The 23322-nt window shown below is 37.5% G+C and overlaps 1 protein-coding gene across 1 annotated transcript; it reads right to left on the minus strand.

Annotated features, from left to right (window-relative positions):
* Positions 1-1040: 1040 nt before the first annotated feature.
* On the minus strand, positions 1041-23197 carry LOC147874016 (structural maintenance of chromosomes protein 4-like). Its single transcript, XM_087348152.1, has 18 exons — positions 22992-23197; positions 21253-21393; positions 20102-20252; positions 18771-18992; positions 18248-18369; positions 17128-17368; positions 16749-16951; positions 15902-16086; positions 13935-14176; positions 13022-13148; positions 11398-11587; positions 10508-10652; positions 7369-7542; positions 6203-6385; positions 4659-4891; positions 3495-3678; positions 2819-3016; positions 1041-1381 (listed from the first exon to the last, which is right to left on the minus strand). Exons 1-18 carry the CDS (start codon positions 23195-23197, stop codon positions 1178-1180), a joined length of 3351 nt encoding a protein of 1116 aa, XP_087204278.1. The 3' UTR covers positions 1041-1177.
* Positions 23198-23322: the final 125 nt, after the last annotated feature.

Below are 23322 nucleotides of genomic sequence, written 5' to 3' on the forward strand. Positions count from 1 at the left end.
AACTTACAGAAAAAAGTGTATTGGCATAAAATCTGTGAGACTTCAGGCTCTTACAGTGGCAAGTATATAAACTGACCAATACTTCAGAGGTGCTTAACGTCTCCATCTTCGGGGCTTCATTGCTCTGATGATGATGGCAGTAAACATACCAGATTACATGGTCCAACATCCCAGAAGACAGTCATCTTTGGTATAAAATCTGTTTTATCTACTTTCATCTGAAATAATTTTTACTCCATTAAATGTTCCACAAGTTACGGTCTAGACGTGCGCAATAACGCATGTAGATCTTCACGTAAAGCGTCTTCTATTATCACCCGATTTTAAAAAAAACTGAAATGTAGATAAATTTTAGAAAACTCCCAACACCAAAATTAATAGAAAATGTGTACAGCAATTCTTGTTTCTCCTTATTCTTCTTCCGGAGTTGTTACACGCGGACAGACACATATGAGAAAAATTGTGGGTGCATTTTTCAACTTCGTTCTGAATGGGCTTAAAAGCATACACTCATATCAGTATATAAAAGAAAAATATTACCTTTTCTGTGTCTGCCTTTCATTCTGAGGAAAAAAAGAGAACGATGGAATTTTTGGAAACAAGGCGCTGAAAAGAATAGGTGGATCCAACAGAGACAAAATACAAAAATTATAAAATTACATAACGAGGAATTTCAAAACCTGTACTCTGGACAGGGCATCAGGAGAAATATGAAATGCATCTGAACCTACATTTGGATGGATGGATAACATTAAAATAGATCTAGGAGAAATAGGTTGGAAAGCTGTGAACTGTACAGGACAGAGTTCTATTGTAGGTTTTTATGAACACGGCGTTGAGCCTTCGGGTTCCAAAACATGGAATTTCTTGATGAGGTGAATAAACTATCAACTGCTCAAGGAAGCCTCTACGGCATGAGTTACGTACTCGGACCTGTGGTATGGAGTTGGGAGCAAAATAAAAAGAGAAATTAGCGCACAAAACACAGATGTGTCCAGGCAACACCCCACTTCCATGGCAATTCATTAGAAAACCAAGCCTGTGATACGACACAATTTAATTTCAGAAGAAAAAATGATGGTACAAAAATTCTTTCCAGAATTATTCCAACTTCATTTCCATATAAAAAATGAAACAACATATAAAAACAGAGGTTTCCTAAATGTTGCTACTGCAGTTATTTTTCCAGTCTCATACTGACATCTAGAGAGTCCGATTCAGCCGTAGCGACGCCGACTGCAACAGATATATCCTCTTGAGAAACATGTGATGTACGACTGACTTCAGTGTTATGAGTGAACTGGCTATCTCTGCTTCGTATCTTTCTCCGGCGATCTTTGTCTGGTGAAACGAGATCACTTACGGCAGGAGTCTGAGGTGCCTGTAACCAAGTTCAGAACTACATATGCAATTGCTGTATAGTCGGACGATGTCAGATGCCACTTATTTTAATAATTTGATAAAGTTTTCAAGTGTAAGAAAACAATACATTTTTAAAAATTTACTTCTTTTTTATTACGCCATCTCCTTTACAGGAGGTTGGCGACATATTACGAACAGGATCCTTCCATCCTTCTCTCAGACTGGGACCTGTTCATATACGTTCTTGGCAGATGATCCAGAAGTGGTTTGCCATTGCCTTCTTCTGTGTGTGAATGGAGTAATTGTTGGGATGCCACGGAGAAACCGAGGAAGCCCCGGAGGAAAACTCCATGCTGCCTAGACCACGGCCTTGCCCAACACAAGTTATAAATTCGGGCACCGCCGGGAATCGAACCCAGGACCGCAGGATTACAAGGCTAGCGTTCTAACCGCTAGACCACCATGGCAGTAAAAATTTACTGCATGAACTGAATTCATGAGACAAGATGGATACAAAACAACAGCTCTTCGCCTGTCAATTAACAAGCTGCATTAAAGAGATAGTTCATGCTAAATCTGCCACTATATGAAGTGAATGATGCTATGAGGTTGGTGTATTGTATTTAATTAATATGAAGAACATACATTCATGGTCTTATTATAACCAGTTCACAGATGGTGGCCAGCATGTGGCTTCTCCGACATAAGATAATATACTACCACATGCTCTACTTGGAGATCCCATCTCTCAAAAAATATTATAAATTAAACCACTTTACTTGCTTTCGTACTTATGGCCATACCATAGCTCAAGCAGTCACCAGCATATCATCACAGAAGCCAAGGTTCACGCCCAGGACAGCCAATATAGGATTTGTGGTGGATAAAGTGGAACTGGGACAGGTTTTTCTCGAAGTTCTTCGATTTTCCTATCGCTAAACCACTGCTCACAAACGTACCATATGGAGGACTGGACAATGGGCCTGTTAACTGCTGCAATTCCAGACATAATCTCTCCCCTTCACAACAACGACCACAATAATACTTACTTGATATTACAAAAGCACTGAAAGTGGCATCGTAAGCAAAACATTTAGTTTTAATTTTCCTACTCGAAAGTTGTGAAACAGCCTGAAATCTGTCACAGGCTGTGGTTTGCAGGCTCTATGAAACGTCAGCAAACTAGATAACTGCACTATAGACAAAACGGTAAAAAGCATAAACTTGTTCTTATGACGAAGCATCACACCATGAAGACGTATGAGCCAGTGGAGAAGATGCGTAAAGCTCCATCCCCCGTAGCTGGTCTGAACATGGCGGCTAACAGGAAAATTCCTGCTATGAAGCAAGCCCTGGTCATCCCAGTGACTATACCGTTTGAGCTACGCTGGCTTTATCAGACACGATAATCACAGTGCTTGACTCAAGACAATTACCCCCATGTGACTTGTCTCACCTGACTGGACGCCTGTGAAGAAGGCTGTCTCTGTATCTGTTGGCAAGCCTGGTCACCAGGCATACCGTACAACATCGGGTTCAAGGTTATGGAATGCGTACAATTGTATGTTTTAAAAATGCCCACCAGTCGGTCAGCCAACTCAAACATATTTGAACGAAGAGAGATGATTATGAACTGAGCATTCTTCGTTCTTTCCTAGAAAGAAAAATACACGGATTAAATGGGACTGAATTGCACTAAATGTTTCTTGGAAGATTCTTATAATGTTCATATGGTCACTTTCTTGTCTTGTAAAATACATAATACCATAACAGAACTCAAAACATAAATACAGTGCTGCCAACATGTGAACATAGTGACAGTCCAGTTTACAGGTCCATCACCATGCCATGGTAAAGATAAACACAAAAATATCAGAAACAAAGAAGTGCAATAAATTTAACATAAATTAAAGCAAGTTTCGATACGCTAATCAAACTTACGCTGAAAAAGAATCAAAACTCCCCAGGTAAATCTTGTGTATCCCCATGTAAGAATGATGAAGCCGAAGTGTGACCCCCGTAACATAATTTAAACATTAACACATTATCCATATCAGTCTTTCAATGAGCACACCACTATCATAAATAACCATTAGAAAATAAAATAAGCTATACATACTACTGGTACTTACCTTGATGTAATGTCCCACAATGGAAACATTTTTAAAGTCAAGGGCAGCGTCAATCTCGTCCATCACATACAGAGGTGTTGGTTTGTAATAGTGGAGAGCAAACACGAGGGCGAGAGAAGACAACGTCTTCTCACCACCAGACAGATTTGAGATAATCTTCCATGTCTTCTTAGGTGGCCGGACACTAAATATTAAGATATAGTATAAGAATATTGCAGCTGTCAATAATTCTTAAAAAGTACACTTCACCATACATAATTCCTTGAATGAAAGATATGGATACAATCAGCCAGTAAAGGATGGTTTATATTTCACAAGCAAACATAACCTGAACCACCTTACACGGCTGGTAGCCCGAGAAGAATTCATTATACTTAGTCACCGTGGAAACTTCAGATCATGTTTGATGATATGATTAAATATAATAATGTCATTAACCAAAGAAGTAATGATATTAATTTTTATATTTTGATATGTTAGATTTTTCAATAAAAATGTGTTTTTAAGTAGACTTCCCCATCACTGTATGATTTGAGGTTCTCACGGCAGTGAGTACAAAGATGGCCGTCTTCTTTCCTGTAATTCATAACAGGTAATTTGTTATTATTCTAGAAATATGTAAAATAACATACTGACCATAATGTAATGACAAGTGACTAATCATTGTAACTTGACATGAGACATTTTACAGTACTGGATACTGGGAACAACCCATTCTTCACGTGCCTGAGCACTGTGGGTCCCAACTTTTCATTGGCTTGATCTAGACATTCGGTATTACTCCTTGGACGAGGGATCGGCCCGTCGCAAGGCCTCTACCTGTACACAGGACAGCACAACACAGAAAAATGCGGACAGACATCCATGGCTTGAGTGGGATTCGAACCCACGGTCCCAGCGACCAAGCAGCACAAGGCCCATGCCACTGCGGACCCCACATTTTACAGTAACACGTTTTGAATACATCTACTAATTGTGCAAATGGTACTAAAACCTATACAGTCTAGTCACTGATAAACCTAAAGTACATCATGTAAACAGTAACTGCTTTTAATATCCACTTCTTTATGAAGAATTTTATCAGTACAATACTTTTCCTGGAAATTAACTTTGTTCCATTTAAAACATATCAGAAGTGTAACACAAATGATAATGCATGCTGACCTGAAGTTGATTCCTTCACTGAAGGGATCCAATGAATCCACAAGCTCCAATTCTGCATCTCCACCCAGTGTGATCATTTGGTACATCTCCTTCAGCTTAGATGTAATAGCTGAAAACCCATGCATAAACTCACTGAAGCGATTCTTGCGCACCATGTCGTAGTTCCTCCGCATCTCATTACGTCTTTCAGTGCTCAGCTCTAGTTCAGATACTCGCTGGAGGTACAGATTCTCCTACAGATAATAAGAATGTCAATGTTTCTCTTACAAATTTGAGTGACCACTAGACTGAGATTTCTCTCAGTCACTCTCTGCAAATGTTGGATTAGTATCTTAAGACTTCAGTGAATGTGCATGCACATGTACATTTCCTAATTTTGCTTTAAGTGGGAAAAACACACTAGACTTGTTTGGTATTATAACACCATCCACATTTACCTGGTAAAATTAGTATCAGATCATATATGCTTTGTATTTTCCAGTCATTAAATAAATAACTGCAAACCATCAATATTTATAGCCTGGATATATGGGAATCTTATTACTGGAAAAGGGTTTGAATCTCATATGATAAAATTACAACAAAATGTTTTGTGGGCCAAGTCTAATTTTGGCGAAGAGATCTAAAGAGAGGGTAAAAAACATCAAGATGTTGGAGGTGACAAGAAAGCTTATGAATGAAATGATTTGATTATTTCACCAATGATTTCCTTCCCATTTTGTTTTATAATACACCTTATCACATGTATCAGCCTAGCAACATCCAACAAATAACTCACTAAATCAGTGTTTATCAACTGCAGGTCCATGAGTTCAGTAGATTCTGCTCCAATACTTTTTTATGTAAATTTTAAGCTTTTTTAAATGACATTTCTTACTTCCACAAACGAGCACAAAACATGACAAAACTACACCTTCTATTTACATTTTAATCAGACTATATTCTATTTAATCAAAGTATATGAGATAGGAAGATTTCTGTCTTCTGGGTTGTTGCGCTGTGTAGTCTGGTCGATGTTTACCAACGTTTCAGAGGTCATACTGCCTCCGACATCAGGACGATGATTCATCGCCCTGATGAGGCAGTATGACCTCTGAAACGTTGGTAAACATCGACCAGACTACACAGCGCAACAACCCAGAAGACAGAAATCTTCATACTAAGAATCGCCCTGATGACGGAGGCAGTATGATCTCTGAAACGTTGGTTAACATCGACCAGACTACACAGCGCAACAACCCAGCAGACAGAAAACTTCATACTCACCGCTGTGAAAACCTCAAATCTTACGAGGTATTTCGTATTTTCATATCCCCTATAAACCGATGCTGTGACATCACCTTTCAACAAATCACAGCCACTTCATTCCCAATTCATTATTCATAGTCATCGTGACCTAAGGTATTTGATACAGTGTAATTAAATAATCATAAAACAACACTTACCATTTCACATTATGGATTACTGTTGTTCTTCAAATTACAATTATAAAAATATCACAATTACAACAGGCTATACTTGAATAATATCAGAACTATAGTCACCTTCTGTTTGTATTCTTTGATGGCTGCCATGTTCGGCTGGCTCGATCTCAACCTGTCCTCAAGCAAGCTCACTTTGTACTGCAATTCTTTGATGTCTACTTGATTTAGATCTTCCTCTGTTAGCTGTTTGAGCTCCCCCACTGACTCTTCCCCAGGGATTTCCTGAAGATGTAGTGAATTTAACTGCAAAAAAGCAAGCTTGTGTATAATGGGAGGGTCCTCCAGGTTGGGGGTTGGTCGCAAGGCTAACAACCTTGCACCATAAAATGGAAGATGTTTCAAAACCTCAATCAATGCCTCGGACAGACGGACCTAACAGAGGACCGAATGGAAGAGGAGGATTGAGGAGGCCATGGACCAGAGAGCCATAGAAGAAGAAGTGTATTGGGAGAATATGGAATACTGAGATTAAAGCAATAAAGCATGATAATCAAGCAGTAAGTAGTTGGAACATTCATTGACCTATTTTGGCCCAGAAAACCTTCTCTGTAAGTGAGGTCAGTGCTGGTCATGCAGGATAGTGGAGGGGAAAGTAAGTAACACGTAGACTGAGCCGTGATTGGCGTCTAGCACGTGCACCGTGCGATGTTACTATGCACCCCAGGCCACTTTCAACACTGGCCTCATGTCACCATTAATTTGGGTAGTCTATTTGCAGTGTCAGGGCAAATACATTCACTTTCATAGTCTAAACACATTTGGAGTCAGAAAACAATTCTGTATTACAGCTATTTCATTCCTTTGTTTATATACTGAACTGAAACAATGAAAAGAACCAAAATGGCTGCTGAGATAAGATCCCTGCAAAGCACAGCTAGAAAAACAAGGATTCAAGAGGGAGTAGTGAGGGCAGAAAGCAAGGCAATAGGTAAGATGAGAATTGTTTAGCCATGTTATGACGAAACTCTGGTAAGGTGTTAAACTTGAGCCAGATGGAATGGAAGAAGAATACAGGGAGAACTGCAGTATAGGAGAGACAAAAGACACTACAAAAATTAAAAGTGGAAACATTCAAAGACTGATTACATTGCTGTACTGGTAATCTCTGCTACGTGTTTAAAATTACATGTAGTTCGTTCTTTCACCATTATGTAGCAACAACTATCAACTCCTCAGGAAAGACCCTGCACGAAGCAGACACTTTCAAAGACTTAAACCAATCTTACCTGTTTTCTGAGAGCATGTATCTTTGTTCTATTCTCATGGATGTTCTTATTAATGTTATCTATCTTCTGGTCAACTTCTAATTTCTCTGCTTTCAATTTATTTTCTTCCTTTTGGATTTCAGCAAGCTCTTCTTTCAGACTCACCATGTCTTCTTCCTTTGACACCACTGAGTCCTACATGATAATGACAATCACAGGAATTTATGTAGGTGTTTTCATTGTCTACACATTACAATGTTGTGAGTCAATGAAGAGGCATGCTCTCCAGTGCAATACAGAAAAGAACTAAACTAACACAATGAAGGTATTTCATTTGCCACACATATACATATTTAATTCTGAATATTTGTACTGTCCCCAAATCTAATACCACATTTGAAACATCCTGCATAGATTCATAAAATAAGGGGTGCACAGGTTATCTGTGATAAGGCAGGCACAATTACTCATTCCAAGTACCACCTTAATTTCCACAATTCCTCTTCCTTTCACATACTGATGTGCCAAGCTTCTCAAAAAAGAATTAAGTTCTGTGGAGTTAATTAGAAATTGTAACATGAAACTCAGAAACAAATTAGAGTAAACCATGTTCCTTTGCCTGCTTTCTATTTCAATTAAATACAGTGAAACCTCGATGCATCGTTTTCGGCGGGGGTGGGAAATAAAAACGATAGATGCGGGAAAACGATAGATGCGGGAAAGCATTAAAAATTTAAAAAAAAACAATGTTTCTCTTTCAAAGTTACTTCTTTTTACCAAAAAAGTCTTTAATGGACAACTGGTTTGTCGAAACTTTACGTTTTAGACCAAACAGAGTACTTTCCACGTTCAAAATGTTTTCCTCGTCACGTTCGCTAATATGGGCATAAAAGAACGACTTCACTTTTGCCAATGCAGCGTGTGCTTCGGCAAAACTCGGCACAGCTTCGGGCTCGCATTCGTCGTCTTCCTCACCGCTCCCACCCCCTTCGCGATCGTCACACAACTCATCAATCGTGTCGACTCCGCATGTAGCAAGCTCGCTGTCTACTGCCGCGTAGTCACCAAATTTAACCACGTTTTTCACGGAGCCAAATCTATTCCAGTCTTCGTGAAAGCCATCATGCTCATCCACACTGACGTTAGAGTCTGCTTCTGCGCGAAGTTCACACCCGTAGCCACCTTTGTGAAAACAATTCAGAACAGTTGGTTGGGAGACATGCCGCCAAGCTGCCACTGTGAAATGAATTGCTTGTAGCACGTCAATTTTCATGTTGACATCCTTCCCAGCATCCATTGCACATACAGCTGTTTGCATAAGGCGCTTCTATACAACTGTTTGAAAGATTTTATGATGCCCAAATCAAGCGGTTGCAAGACGCTCGTGCAATTTGCTGGATACTGCACGACTTTCACATTTCGTAGAAATGTCGTGTCCTTCGGATGAGCGGCACAATTATCAACAAACAGCAAAATCTTTCTGCCTTGTGCGCCCAAGGAGGCATCCAGAGAACTTAAAAACGCCGTAAAGATGTCTGTTGTCATCCAAGCCTTTTTGTTGGCGTGATATTTCACCGGAAGTTTTTTCATGTTTTTGAAACAACGCGGTTTTCGTGATTTTCCAACTACAATCGGAACCCGTTTGTCACTACCGTCACTGTTAACACACAGAAGAACAGTAATTCGGTGTTTTGCACGTATTCCCCTGTGGCAAGATTCACCTTTCAATGCCAGAGTCCTATCCGGGAGGGCGTTGTAGAAAAGTCCGGTCTCATCCGCATTATAAATGTCCCGCGGCTCATATCCCTCCAGCAGTGTTGGCAGTCTCTCGAGCCACAGCTCCGTTACTTCCACATCCACAGCAGCACTTTCGCCGGCTAACTTCTTGTAGACCATACCATGTCGTTCTTTAAACCTACTAATCCAGCCATTCGACGCTGCAAAATTTTCAATATTCAGTCTTGCGGCTATCGTCTTGGCTTTTTCCCGCAAGATGTTGCCATCAACAGGAATTCCTGAGGCCCGCGATTGCTGGTACCAAGTGAAGAGGACACTTTCTAGCTCACTGAAAGTTGATTTTCTTCCGGATTTCCTTTTTTTGCATGAATTACCGCACTTGTCAGTTTGTTTTCGGATTTCTTTCTTCTTTGCAACTATTGAATTTAAAGTAGATGGTGCTAATCCAAGGCGTTTAGCAATGTCGATTCTTTTTTCAAATGGATTCTTCTCCACTTCTTCTATGATTTTTAATCTTTCTTGAAGAGTTCTGACTTGCTTTAGTGGGCGAGACATGGTACAGGAATAATAACAAAATAATTAACAGGAGTAAGAGGAATAACAAAATATTTACGGGAACCACAACAAAAGTATAGACTGGAACAATAACAGGAAGAATGGAAGTACTGTTACTGCCGAACACAACGAAACGTAGCCGTAGAAGACACTGAACCACTGGAAACGAGATGAACCAGAAGAATGAAAAGTGCCGCCAGCCTTTCCTTTGTACTTCTAATAAAAGCATTTGTGAAGAAATTCACAGTGCACATGCCATCTGGCATCGCTGGAACGAAATATGAGTGCACCCTAATTAAAATCGTAAAATTTCTGACAATGAGCACCGCCATTCACTCCAACTATCACCCCTGCACCGCTGACCCCTCATTCCAAAAGGATCTGTGCTGGTTGGGCGACATAACAGGTTACCGCTACTGTGTATTCCAAAAACATTGTGCGTCTTTCGGTATTAATTTATCTCAAAACCCAGCATTTTAATTTCTCAGAAACGATCATTGCGGGAAAATTGTTGGCCGGGACTAAGATTTTTGAACGATCGATGCGATAAAACGATAGTTCGAGGAACGATAGAAGCGGGAAAATGTAACATTATTTTATATGGGATGTATTCGGGACCGAACAAAACGGACGATGCATCCGGGAAAACGATAGTTCCGGGAACGATAGATAGAGGTTTCACTGTAATACCAAAGTTAAACATGGCAGTTTCTCTCAGCATTTAAAAGACTGACATCAAGAAGATAACACATCACATGCAGACTACATATGGAATTAATGCAGAAAGGGGTCATGTTTCATCATTTCAATATTGCAATGATCTTTAAGTATTCTAAGACATTACAAATGGCTGAACAGCAGAACATACCGAGATAGTTTTCAGTTCGTCCAGTATAACCTGTCCTTCTGACTCAATTTTTCCTTGTTCCTTCTGCATGCCTAACATTTTCTTCTCACACTCTTCTATCTCTTGCTCCATGTTTTCTATTTTTTCAACACATTTCTTCGCATTCCTACAACAAAAAATTAGTATAAGTAAGCCTTACATACTGTAGAACAAAACCAAGAAATGAGATTTCACATTCCCATGGCAGTGAGTATAAAGATGGCTATCTTCTACGAAGTTAATCCATATAGTCTGGTAAAAGTTTACCCATGTTTCCGAGGTGCTTGCTGCCTCCATTATTAGGGCAATCACCCCAATGATGGAGGCAGCAAGCACCGCTGAAACATGGGTAAACTTTTACCAGACTATATGGATTAACTTCGTAGAAGATAGCCATCTTCAAACATTAAAAAAAAAAATTATAATAATAATAATAATAATAATAATAACAACAATAATAATACAGCATTTGCCTGAAATGAGAAATATCAGTCAGAAAAACTAGGACCAGGAATGGATTCAAATACAAAATAAATACGATATGAATCATAAAGCTCATACTGATTTACATCACATAAGAAATACATCACTTTATTTTGTACATAAAAAATTGGAATTTATGTAGAGATAAGCCAAAAACTTGCAATGTCTGCACTTGCACTAACTACATAGTATATGAACTCAATGAATAGCTATTCATCAATGGGAAACATTGCTGACACCTGTAGATTCATCACTACATTCACATCAGCCGACCTATGAACCATACTTCAAAGTCTTCTATGCATTTCTTGTTTCCCTCATTCAACATAACTCCACTTCAGTTTCAATCTATTATGTATACCCAATGTAAGATCTACAATAAAACTAACCTTTCTGAAGTTCTGATGCCAACTTTCAGCTTAGTCACCTCTTGCCTCACTTTGTCCACATTCTTAGACACATCATCCACCTTCTTCTGGGCAGCTTTCATACGCCCCCCTGTGATAGCCATGATCTGCTTATGTAGACCCTGAACTTGTGACTCCACTCCTCCTGCATTCTCTGTGGCAACATCATACTCTGCATACAAAAGAAACTCACATGAACAAAGGAACCATCAGTTCAATTCTCCTTTTTGCCTTAAACAAATGATATTAAACAGTTATCAGTCTGTCTTATGGAGGTATTTAATACGTAAGAATGTGACAATCACTACCTTCTGAAAATGTAGCAGAACAAATCAACATGATATTTAAGATTTGAGGTTTTCACAGCGGTGAGTATGCAGATTTCTGTCTTCTGGGTTGTTGCTCTGTGTAGTCTGGAAGATGTTAACCTACGTTTCAGAGGTCATACTGCTTCTGTCATCAGGGCGATGACGGAGGCAGTTGGTTAACATCGATCAGACTACACAGTGCAACAACCCAGAAGACAGAAATCTTCAAAATGATATTTGTGACAAAATTAATTAATTCATGTCGAACAACTCACCCACTTACTCACTATAAAAATATCACAGCACATATGGCATCAGAACAGCAATTTGTACATTTTCAAATAAATCAATGCCTTTCAGAACCCATACCTTATAAATAAGGGGTGAGAAAACTTTTTCCTTGAAGAACAAAATTAGAACTTATGTGGGTTTAGTGTGCCAAAATGAGCCATGCTCTCTTCTTAAGTATGTTATAAATGTAAATAAATTTCAATTGCGTGCATCAATGTCAGTCTTATCAAAGTTAATACACCAACTGATTTTAGATGTAAAAGTTGACACTGCAATATGCAAAACTGCTTCCAAATGTTCAACCCATACTCTTAACTATGATTTGTTTCACTTCATTAAAGGAGTGAGTAAAGGCAGAAAAAAAAGTTCCTTCAAGGGTCTAATGAAACTACTGTATTTAGATTCACATAACGGAAGGGAAAAGAGAGAAAAAAGAGACACCTCACAGAATTTAACTTCTCTGTTTCTCAACATTTTGCTGATCAGTCAGTTCTACCTGAAGATTATCTGTTGTTTTTCAACACCAAATGAGAAAGGAGAAGTAACAGCTCAATTTCATTTATTACTTGCCTCAAATCAATCACAAAATTCTTCTTGCAGTTTCCTAAGACAGCTACTGTATTTATTAGCTTCACTAGAACTCACATGAGTTCTGAGAAAAATAGGAAGATGTCTACATTTATTTTCTTTAATTCCTCTCCTATTGGCTAGCCACAGTTTGGCAGGAACAGGGTGTGAAGGTAGAATACAGCCTTCTGGAAACATCTAAGATGCCAAACAAGATGGGGGGTGAGGTAAACCAAAACACCCTCAATGGAAATTTCCACTAAGTTGGGTTGCCAGCCCATGTTCTTTGTAAAATATAAATTTTAAAACCAATTTCCTTAATAACCTAGATTATATCTTACGGAAACCAGCCGGGGCAATGTCCATGGACTTGTCCGGATACAGCCATAATGGAAAATTGGTCATAAATTCAAAAGTAGTACAGAGTTTCATGTCAGTACCTGCCTGAGCCTTAGAAACAATGTCTGTGAGTTTCTTAACATGCGCTGGATTAGGGGCAGCTTCTCTTAATTTCTCCTCCTGCCGCTTCAGCTGATTTTGTAGAACAGGAAGTTGATCAGCTGAAAACTGAAATAATCCTTTTTTCAGCACTGATTGCAACATAATAGTGGCTAGCAATGGAATGGTACCAAGTTATAACACTGAAAGATTACAGTTTAGGGAAACATAATTTTGGACAGTAATTATGTGAAAGTTGTTACAAGGGTAAGCAAATTATGTATTTTCTCGACTACCCTACACGTTTTGTTAAAAAAGAAAAAGTTGCAACAAATTGAGGTGTATTGCATATTCATGATGAGGCTGGCAGCACATCTGTCAGCGTGAGGGTGGTCTGGTTTTATTACTGCAAAGGATGTCACTGCGGTTATGGTAAAGTGTAAAAAATTTCTGCCACTTTGATTCTATCTGCCTTACAATATTTCAAAGAAAACATAGAAAATTTGGAAACAGTATATGACAGTATCATTAAATAAATCACTAATAAATAATAATAATATTCCATCTAAACCTAGGTCTTGGGGAAGTAGGAAAGTATTAAAATTTATCATAGACAAATATGTTGCAAAGATATTGCCTGATATTAGTTGGCTCAGGATGATCCAAAAGTGGGCTTTTGTGATGAAAATTGTTGTTCCTATGCAATGGAAAACTTCTTGATCTGATTACCAATTGTTGAAGGAAGATCATGTACTATAAAGTGAATTAGTTAGATATGCACACACATTTGTACTACAACAAATACTACATAATTTTCCCTTTATTTTGAACAGTCCTTCATATATATGTCTTGTACTTAATAAGGTGTGTCATACATTTCTAAACATGGAGATTATTTTACAGCCATCAACATACCTGAATCTCCATCTTAAATTTGTTCAAATTCATTCTCATTTTCTGCAATTGCTGTGACAACAAGGTCACTTGGTCTTCCAATGAGACCTGCCGTGTACAAAGCTGCCTAGCACGGGACTCCAAATGCTGCAGTTTCTGTTCCATTTGATCTAGCTTTCTGGGAGTTCCAACAGAAGCTGTAACTGCCACAGACTGTCCCATGCGACCCCGCAAAACTGTCTTGCCACCACCACTCATAGTTCCTTAGATAAATATTAAACATCTTCATAAGCAACAGTGCCAAAAATTATAAATAAATAAATATAAATATTACTTCTTTTCCAGACTGCAAATTTATGTCAATAAAATGTAACAAGTGATGTAATATATTATTTCTGGTTACTATACTTTCTTCAACAATTTTCTATATTCTCTAGAAATTCACACATCCATTTCATAGTTCCAAAATTAGGAAATGATTATTTTCTGCATGAATTAAAAAATACTGATTGCAAGTACTAATCTGGTAAGAAATGCTTCCAGCCCATCTCTCAGAGAACAGGGCCTGACCAGCCTTTAAACAATAATTCTTCACCAGAAAGGAACTTCTAAGTCAATCAATGTCAGTTCCTATCATGTATTATAATATTCTGTCAAAATAAGAAGGGATTATATTTTAAATGTCAAACTGGGGGGGGGGGGGGGGGGGGGGTGTCATATCCTTCCAGAAGTTTATACAATGTTTGAAAAACTCAAAATAGAATTTAAATTTATATAAATTCTTGCATGGGTGTCAAGAAAGTTGAGTGGAGATCCTTGATACAGGACGCCAAAACATTTATGCCTGAATCTTATTTCAAGACACAAATTACCAAGATTTTCAATATAGCAACTGGATGCCTACTTGACTTAGTAAGTTCTTTATGTTAGGTTTTTTTCCAACATGATTTAATAATTTTATATGATGGTAATGATAATTTATAGAATTTTAAATGATGACATCCAAACAAAGAATGGACTGATAAAATATTTTTACTGCTGAGTTTAAATATGAGATTATTTAAGATTTAATAGACAGACTACACTGCTAAATTAATCCTTTGAAGTCAAATGGTAACTATAGGTACTACCTGCTATAACAATCAATAACTCTGCATTTAAATACAAAATGTATTTATGGGTTTCACATAAAAAAGTAAAGTTTGTCCCACTATATGCCATGTAGGCATTTGGGGTGAGTGGAGGTATAGCTCCTCTCTTCCTTGACCTCAGCACTACATGGGGGTGAGTGGTCAGCATCACGCCCCGGCCGGCTTTACCACCGGGAAAGGACCCCGGTACCCATTGTAGAGGAGGCTGGGTGGGCCCCAGAGCCGGTCTGGATGCAGAGGCTAGAGGAAAAATCCTCTGCCCCCGTCGGGGATCGAACCCCAGTCGTCCAGCCCGTAGCTAGTCACTATACTGACTGAGCTATCCCGGCTCATTGGTTCTCCAAATAAACAGCAATTATTTCCCTAAACAGTACTAACCATCTGGTCTTTGTAATATAAGTGTCTTCTTTGAGGTATGGACTGAATTCTTCAACATTATTTATCACAAGCACCAGATTCAGATGGCTAATTCATCTAAAAAAGTGTGAACATACACAGAAAATATTTAACAGAGGTTACAAAATAAGATACCAAGGTGGTATAGATGTCATACATAAAATGAATTGGATACAGATTATAAAAACAAATATTTAATCATGCATCAACTGCAAGAAAATGAAGGAGAAATAAACACAGTGGTTAGGAGGCTTGCATAAAGCAATGAAAAATCTTAGAAAGTAGGAGGCTGGAATGACTGGTCATTGTGATGCATGAGTAAAGGGAACCTGTGAAAATAGAAATACAAGACAAAATTACATTTTGTACATACATTTTCCAATTTATCCTCAGCATAATTATAGATTACAGTACCACCAGCATTCACAACATAAAGCTTACCAGCAAGTTCAATCAGTTGACCATCCAATGTTACCACTCGGAACCTCTGTCGTCCATATGCTATCCTTGTAGCTTGGTCCAGATCATTTGCTACCAGGGTATCTCTTAAAGCGTAATAGAATGCTGGCCGTACACATTCATCTTCCACCCTGATCAGGTCAAACAACCGTGGCACTCCCTCAGGACTGAAAACATCAATCTGACATTATTAAAAACTGAAAAATGCAACCAAAGAACACTGCTCCGCATATGAATTTGGCCTATGCAAAAGTCATCTTCTGAATGCGTCATTCAAATATGGTTAATAAACCATAATGGATTCAAACAACACATACCTGTAGTAAAAACTATTCATATAATGCAGAGTTATTCAATATATTTTTAAATAAAGTTGTTTAAAATAGTTGTAAAAATAAAAATAAAAAGTTATGCTGTAACACTATCAGTTTTGTTACAACATTTCGTAACAATTTCATACCAGAGAAAGAAATTATATTCGCCCACTTCTACTGGGAACATAGACTGGTGCTGTAGACTGAGCAAAACATGTATTCAAGACTCAAACCCCACCTCTCTCTCTCTCTTAAAAAGGGTGGGAGAAGAATAAAGGAAATATTTTACTTGCATCAGAAAATGATCTCGAATGAAAAATACTGTTGTATTCTTCAATATAACCATCTAAATCACCATAAGCATCATCAAAACCATGTTCCTCCAATATACCCACTGCAATAATTTATAAGAATGTCCCACATTACAAAGAAAAAATGAAACTGTTGCACATACTTCATGAAAGAAAAAACTGTCTACAAATACTTTCACATTTTTGTAACATGCAATACCTTACCAGCTGATAGGTGTTATGCACTTGTGACGCAAATGTTCCTGTTTCTCCAGAGCAATGAATGTGGCTCGTCCAATGTCATTCCTCTTGAGAAACTCAATGCACCGCTGTCCTGTATCCACAGTATCCACAACGATGTTGTCCAGTGGGCCACATGCAGTGGACACAGCCACATCATACTTCTGATCAATAGCTCCTAAATCTCCCTACAACAAATATTAACTGACTTACCATGATCCATATTATCAACTAATTTGACACATGCAACTTTCATACTGAGTGACACTATTCTCAACTTCCTGTTTATGAACAAAGCAATGTGAACAATACAAGAAAAGAGACCCGCCAGAAAAATCGCAGGCATGACCTCAGCCTGACTCACCAGTCTTCCAAATATCCCAGGCAAGTGTCCTTGCCGTTTCTGTTCCATCAATGAGTCGAGCACACGGCCACGTGACCGATTTGCCTGCATTGAGGACCTTGTTTCTTCCACCTGAGCCCTATGACATCGCAGTTCTGCTGACACTAATGCTTCATCTTTTTGTACTTGGGCCAGTTCCAACTGAATCTCTTGTAACTTCTTTTCTGTGTCTGGTATTCCAGTTGTCAGTTCTTCTATTTCACTATAAGCAGTACAGAGTGTACCATTTAAAATGCTACCCAACAACAATCACACACGATCATACAAAAAACGAAATCAGAAGCAGGGCCAGTCCCATGTAACACTCTCTCCCAACCTCCCCCATGACACAAGTCAAGGTCACTCTTTCTCCTAAGGCACTGCTCATACCAACTGACTGAAGTTGTGCAGGTGCAAACGTGGGGTAACACAAACAAAATGTCTGTGTATTATTATCTTACTTGGTACTTACACAACAGGAAACTTTTGTAAAATGCTTCATGGAGTAATTTTCTAGAATAAACACACATTCTGCTTGTGAATATATCATGTTCACACCCACTCTGGCCAGCAGAACATCGCTCTGCGTGACCTTGACTTGACTGTCAAGGGGGAGGCTGGAAGAGTCTTATTACATAGGGAGTGAACCACCTTCTAATTTAAGTTTTGTACTTCAGTATGTGATTGTTACTGGGTTGTGTTTTAAATGGCATACCCTAAATAAACAACAATATAACACTCTTCAGAATTAAACACATATTTTCTTCTGTAAACAAACAGTAAAACCCATATTTAACACTTTATTTTCATCAATATTTCAGTAATGCAGGAGTACTATGCATTAATCACAATATTCAGTTTCCTTTAACAAAAGGATTATTAGAAGCAGTTACTCACAGAACATTCTATTTTTGGGAGGCAATAAATTTAAATGGCATAAATGAAAATATAAAACACAGACATAAAGTTTGGAAAATCAGAATACTGTATGCAATGTTCATGTCGGATTTCAGCCCATTAAAATTAACAGTGTATTTATGCAGTGGAAATAACATCACAGTAACATTTGGTAAGAAGAGACATGGACTTATCAATGACTTACTTCTTTCTTCCTTTCACAGTTTTTGAAGCAGTCTCATAATTACTTCTTATTTGCTCCAGTTTTGTACGTTCTTTCTGCTCAGTACTCATATACAGATCCAACTCTGCTTTGGCAACATCATACTGCACAATAAAACACATATATAAATTATATCAGGTTAAATTCTTTTGTGTAACTGAGTAAAACCCTATAGACAAACAGATGAAAAAATAAATGGTACCTGAATCCATTGCAATCATTTTCTTTGCTAAAATGTGTTACAGTGTTGTCTCAAAAGTTAGTTGCTATGCTTTCAATGATATTTCACTTCAGAAACAATATAGGCCCAACATAAATCATTTCTTTGTAGCTATACATTAGTTCTATAGGGGAACAGCTATGTAAAGCTTATAAATCAAAGCTAATAATTTATTTTGTAGTACAATATACTCAATGGGTTTCGTAACCTTTACTGGCTCTATGCGCAACCTTAGATATGTACTCAGTTTACCTTAATTTATGTACAGTAATGATAATAACTTACAGCAGACTTTGTTTCATCTACTGTCTTCTTAAGTGCAATGAGCTGGGTCTGAAGTTTCTCCTTACTGTCTTGCAGCTCCTGTGTTTCAGCTCTCAGCCCTGCCATTGCTTTTTCCATGTCTGCTTTCTCTTTATCCAGATCCTTACTGAGTTTCTCTTCCCGAACAGTCAGCTCTGCAATATCACGCTCATTCTTTGCTGGCACAAGCTCCAGTTCATTCAACTAAACACAATGCAGTAAGATCTATGAGAGTCAAGCTACATAACTTTAAAATTAACCTATTTACAGGCAAGCCTGTTTCTAATGACTATGCAAAATCTGACAGGCTTTCATAAAAATGAAATAAATTAAACAGGATGTTCCATTTAAAATGTAACCCAAACTACAACACATGAACCCCTTCATGCATAAAATGATGAACAATGGCAATAATGAATTCATGCAGCCATATCCCATTGCTGCAGCTTATGCAATGCTTGAAATTGGTAAGGCCATAGTTTCAGCTGTTTTGTCACTCCATGAGCACTTGCCACAGGCAAATACTTCTTGCATCCCAAAATGCTGTTACCAGTTGGTGTATTACTGTCTTAAACAGTTTTTCCTTGTCATTATATATACTGCTAAATGTTTCATAAACAGCAGCAAATAATATCAGAGAAAAGTAATGTTCATGAATAAACACATATTCTAATCATAAAATGCCCTATTTGAACCTGAACATGTAAATTATATGCAATGGTGAACCGGCTTCTAAATATGTCAATATCAGTCATGGCAGACTAGTAAAACTTGTCACATCAATTAATCCTTCGAAGCCAAAGCTTGTTTATATAACATTTGACAATTCAACCCATACCACAAAGAAAACAGAACACTACTCCATTACAAAGATAAACTGGTTAATGCTGATTATGAAAATAATCCCTCTTTATTCAGAGAAACATACAAAACCTATAAATATAAAAAGCAAAGATACTGAATGTTAAAGCAGGTGGTACATATAATCTCCTCAGCTGTAAAAAGTTCAATGTATTAAAGACATAAAGGGGTTAATGCAGAAGAACATAGAAGTTCAGCATATGTTACCTTAACGCATTGAAAATTTGAAGAAATTTACCTATACTTTCAAAAGTTTAATATTTTCAAATAGGAGATCAAATAAGGTTCTCACAAAATTTAAGAATAACCTTAGCTAAAACCTGTGGATCTCATAAAATAAAACATGTACTTTCATCACAAACAATATGGACAGAGTTAATACACATATGAATTATCCTTGTTATGTTAATTTTGACTTAATTTATTCCATATAAATTTAAAACTTGTCATACTTTTCTTTTCTCATCAACAAGAAGTTCCTTCATATTCTTTCTCTTCTTATTGGTTTGTGACATATTTGCTTTGATTGCCACATGATGCTGGTTCATCTTATTAAACTGCTCTGTTAATGTATCTTTCTTATTCATCAGTTCCTCCAAAACCCTGAAAATCAGGAATGTTAACACAAAAATATTAAAATTCTCAACCTGAACAAGGAACAATTTAGTGACCAAAATTAAATATTTAGTGATCACATACTTTAGTACACAAGTGAAAAACAAAAACTCTCTTTTTGGACAACAGAAATTATATTAATATAATAAACATCTGCAAGTATTTCAATTCTTTGTAAATTTGACCCAATTTCAAGTTGTATTAAGCGGGACATAAATCAGGAGAAACAGATTAACATTTACAAAAGAAAGTAGCACGAAATCTGTTCATTCCATAGTAACTTATTAACAAAACAAGTCCCATTGTTACCGCATATTTCTGTAATGAAAAAAAAGCATCTTGTCATTGATTTTTAATGGAAGTGTCTTGTGCAAACCTAATCTCTCATTTGTACACTAAACACTTCCTACACTAAACTGCTAGGAAATATGGTATCAGGATTTATTATATTCTATTCCAAATACTGAATTCATTAAATACCATCAATTCTAACACTCAAACAAAAAAAACAAATAAAAATGCAATATAAATTTGTGACCAAACTTTGTCTTTAAACAATAAAACTCTTAATTTGGATTCATGAAATAACCAATCAGATAGAAAGGTTAAATTACTTCCATTTCTAGTAATCAAAGACAGACACAAGTTGATCCATTTTGTGTAATGGTGAGATAACTACATGTGCTAGTGTTGCCCATGATATTTTACTTTGCTTCATGACTATATGCTGCTTCAAGGATAGACGGATAGAGAAGAGATCATGCATTCAGCACACTGATCTTAAATAAAAGGAAATTTGCAAGCTAATCAAAACTGCAGTCTGGCACAGAATGGCTGCCTAACTGCACAATCCATTCAATAACACACAAATCAAAATCGAATACAAAAAGTTTGGTCTCTCATATCATCATAATAAATTGTATCAATAAAAATTATAAAATTACAAAAGGTTCCAAAACTGCATTCACTTCATTTCCTTTAGACCTACTTAGTACACTGCTTGATAGCTTTGCTCTTCCCTTCCCTGGAATCAACAGCCTCCTTCATCTGTTTTCTCAGCTCAATGGTACTATCATCAATTGCTTTTTTCTTCTTCTCCAACTCTTCAGCGCAAAGCTCATTTTCATATCTACAACAGATGAATCAAAACCCACAAACTGGGCAACAACAATTTGTGGACACACTGGCATTTATTGTTACAGACTTTTACTCTTTGTATTATCTCATCAAATGTATATTAATAACTCTGCAAATTGTTGGCCACACAAAATCTAACTGTGTAATGTTGCAAGACCAAGTTAAGATAAAGTCTTCAGTGTTAGATAATTTCTAAATCTAGTCAGTCCACTTTCAATAATTTTTCAATCATTCTAAATTCAGTATTACTATAACCAGAAAATGTGATCAAGCATGAACTTTCATGCAATAACTAAAACTGCTACAAGGAACTTACATCAATTATATTAACGTGTGTCTTCTTTCCAAGTCGTCATCATCTATGGTGCTTCGGCCCATTTTGGGGCCATGACCTCCCCACTTAGAAGTATTCTTGGTCTTTTGAAGCATGCATTTGTGAGTAGTGAGTGACCAGCCCACTGACTCTGCACAATTTATACTCAATCCTCACTTGTCTGCCAGATCCATCTAGCAGTAAATCAGGAGACTTGGGTGAGAAATGGCTGCTGAATTTTGCTTATGAAACATCTTGTATCATGCTCATAAGGTTCTTTTACATGCCGTAAATCTATGACATGGGACCGCCAACTTTACTTCCACTCTGAAGGAAGTTGTGATATGGATTTTTATCACCCTTAAAAATCCATCGACCTCAGCCAGGATTGAACCTGCAAACCTTGGGTCCAGCGGCGAGCACAGTAACCACTAGTCCACTGAGGGCGACCTTCTTTCCAAGTACTGAAGATAAAAACTCTAATGGGGAACATCTTTCTGTGACATGAATGGACCATCAATGATAGAATTTAATCCTTGAAGGACTGCACACCAGTAGTATTTCAGTTCCAAAACTACAAGACATTCAAGGCCATGACAAGCCAAATGACAAGTAGCAGAAGCACATGTATAGCTCAGCTGTTGTTTCACATCAGAATTTTATTTTGTATGACATAAACGTGCACAGACTTCTTGTCAACACATACATTAAAATATGCAATTTATGCCATTCAATGATGGAACACTGGATTATTATTGTTAGATATCGAAATATAAAACGTCACGGGTCAAAGCTTTTTTGGTTTGGCTTCTGCTCCAAAGAAAAATCTGCCATGTGCTCCAGAACATCATACAATTTAAGAAAATGCTATCACAGACTTACTGGAAAATTCTTGCTCATAAGTATAGTACATGTTGCATAATTATTTCAAGACAAAATATCCATAACCAAAATGAAAGTAAATTCTAAACTGAGCACTATAATGCTTGTTTCATGTCTCCACATTAGTACAGTTATGTATGAATATATAGGCCCTTTCATGTTATTCACGTATGCAAGATCAGAATGTGAAGGGAAGTAATCAAGATGAACTGTAACATATCATCCTAAAGATCAGTTAATGGTTGCAGTGAAAGTATCACTTTGACGCCCAACCCATTTATTTACATTACAACACATCATCCTGGAAGTTGCCTGGAGAGAGGAACTTTAGCCAGAATACACAAAATACAAAGCAGAAATTACAAACTTCCAGCCTTTTAACTCATAGTACATACATGTATTTCTGGCAGACAACATTCTTTGTCTTGGCCATCTCGTTCTCAACCTTCACATATGCCACTGCTTCTTTCATTGGTCCTTCCAAAGCTTCCTTCTCCTTCTCAACAATCTTCACACGATTTAACTTCTCACTCCGTTCTTCATTCAACTGCTCAACCAGTGAAACTATCTTCTCCAAAGGCTCCTGCAAATAACACAGCATGGTCCACAATAAAACCAGCATAAAATTCCTCTTAACATTCCTTTCATAAATTACATAACTTAAACACAAAATGAACAGGCTGTGTCTATCCATCCTGTTTTCATATATTGCATCTCTAAAGCCAC

The sequence above is a fragment of the Zootermopsis nevadensis genome, unplaced genomic scaffold (genome assembly GCF_977971745.1).
Source record: "Zootermopsis nevadensis isolate Lab colony 2312 unplaced genomic scaffold, Znev_1.0 Znev_ptg000012l, whole genome shotgun sequence".
Taxonomy (NCBI): Eukaryota; Metazoa; Arthropoda; class Insecta; order Blattodea; family Termopsidae; genus Zootermopsis; species Zootermopsis nevadensis.

Excerpts from the sequence above, each read along its gene's own strand:
- LOC147874016 (XM_087348152.1), bottom strand. The coding sequence starts at position 23,197 with ATGCTGTGTTATTTGCAGGAGCCTTTGGAGAAGATAGTTTCACTGGTT. Across the intron at positions 10,653-11,397 it reads GGCATCAGAACTTCAGAAAG|GAATGCGAAGAAATGTGTTG; the intron begins GTTAGTTTTATT and ends TTTTTGTTGTAG. Across the intron at positions 6,386-7,368 it reads TACATGCTCTCAGAAAACAG|TTAAATTCACTACATCTTCA; the intron begins GTAAGATTGGTT and ends GCTTTTTTGCAG.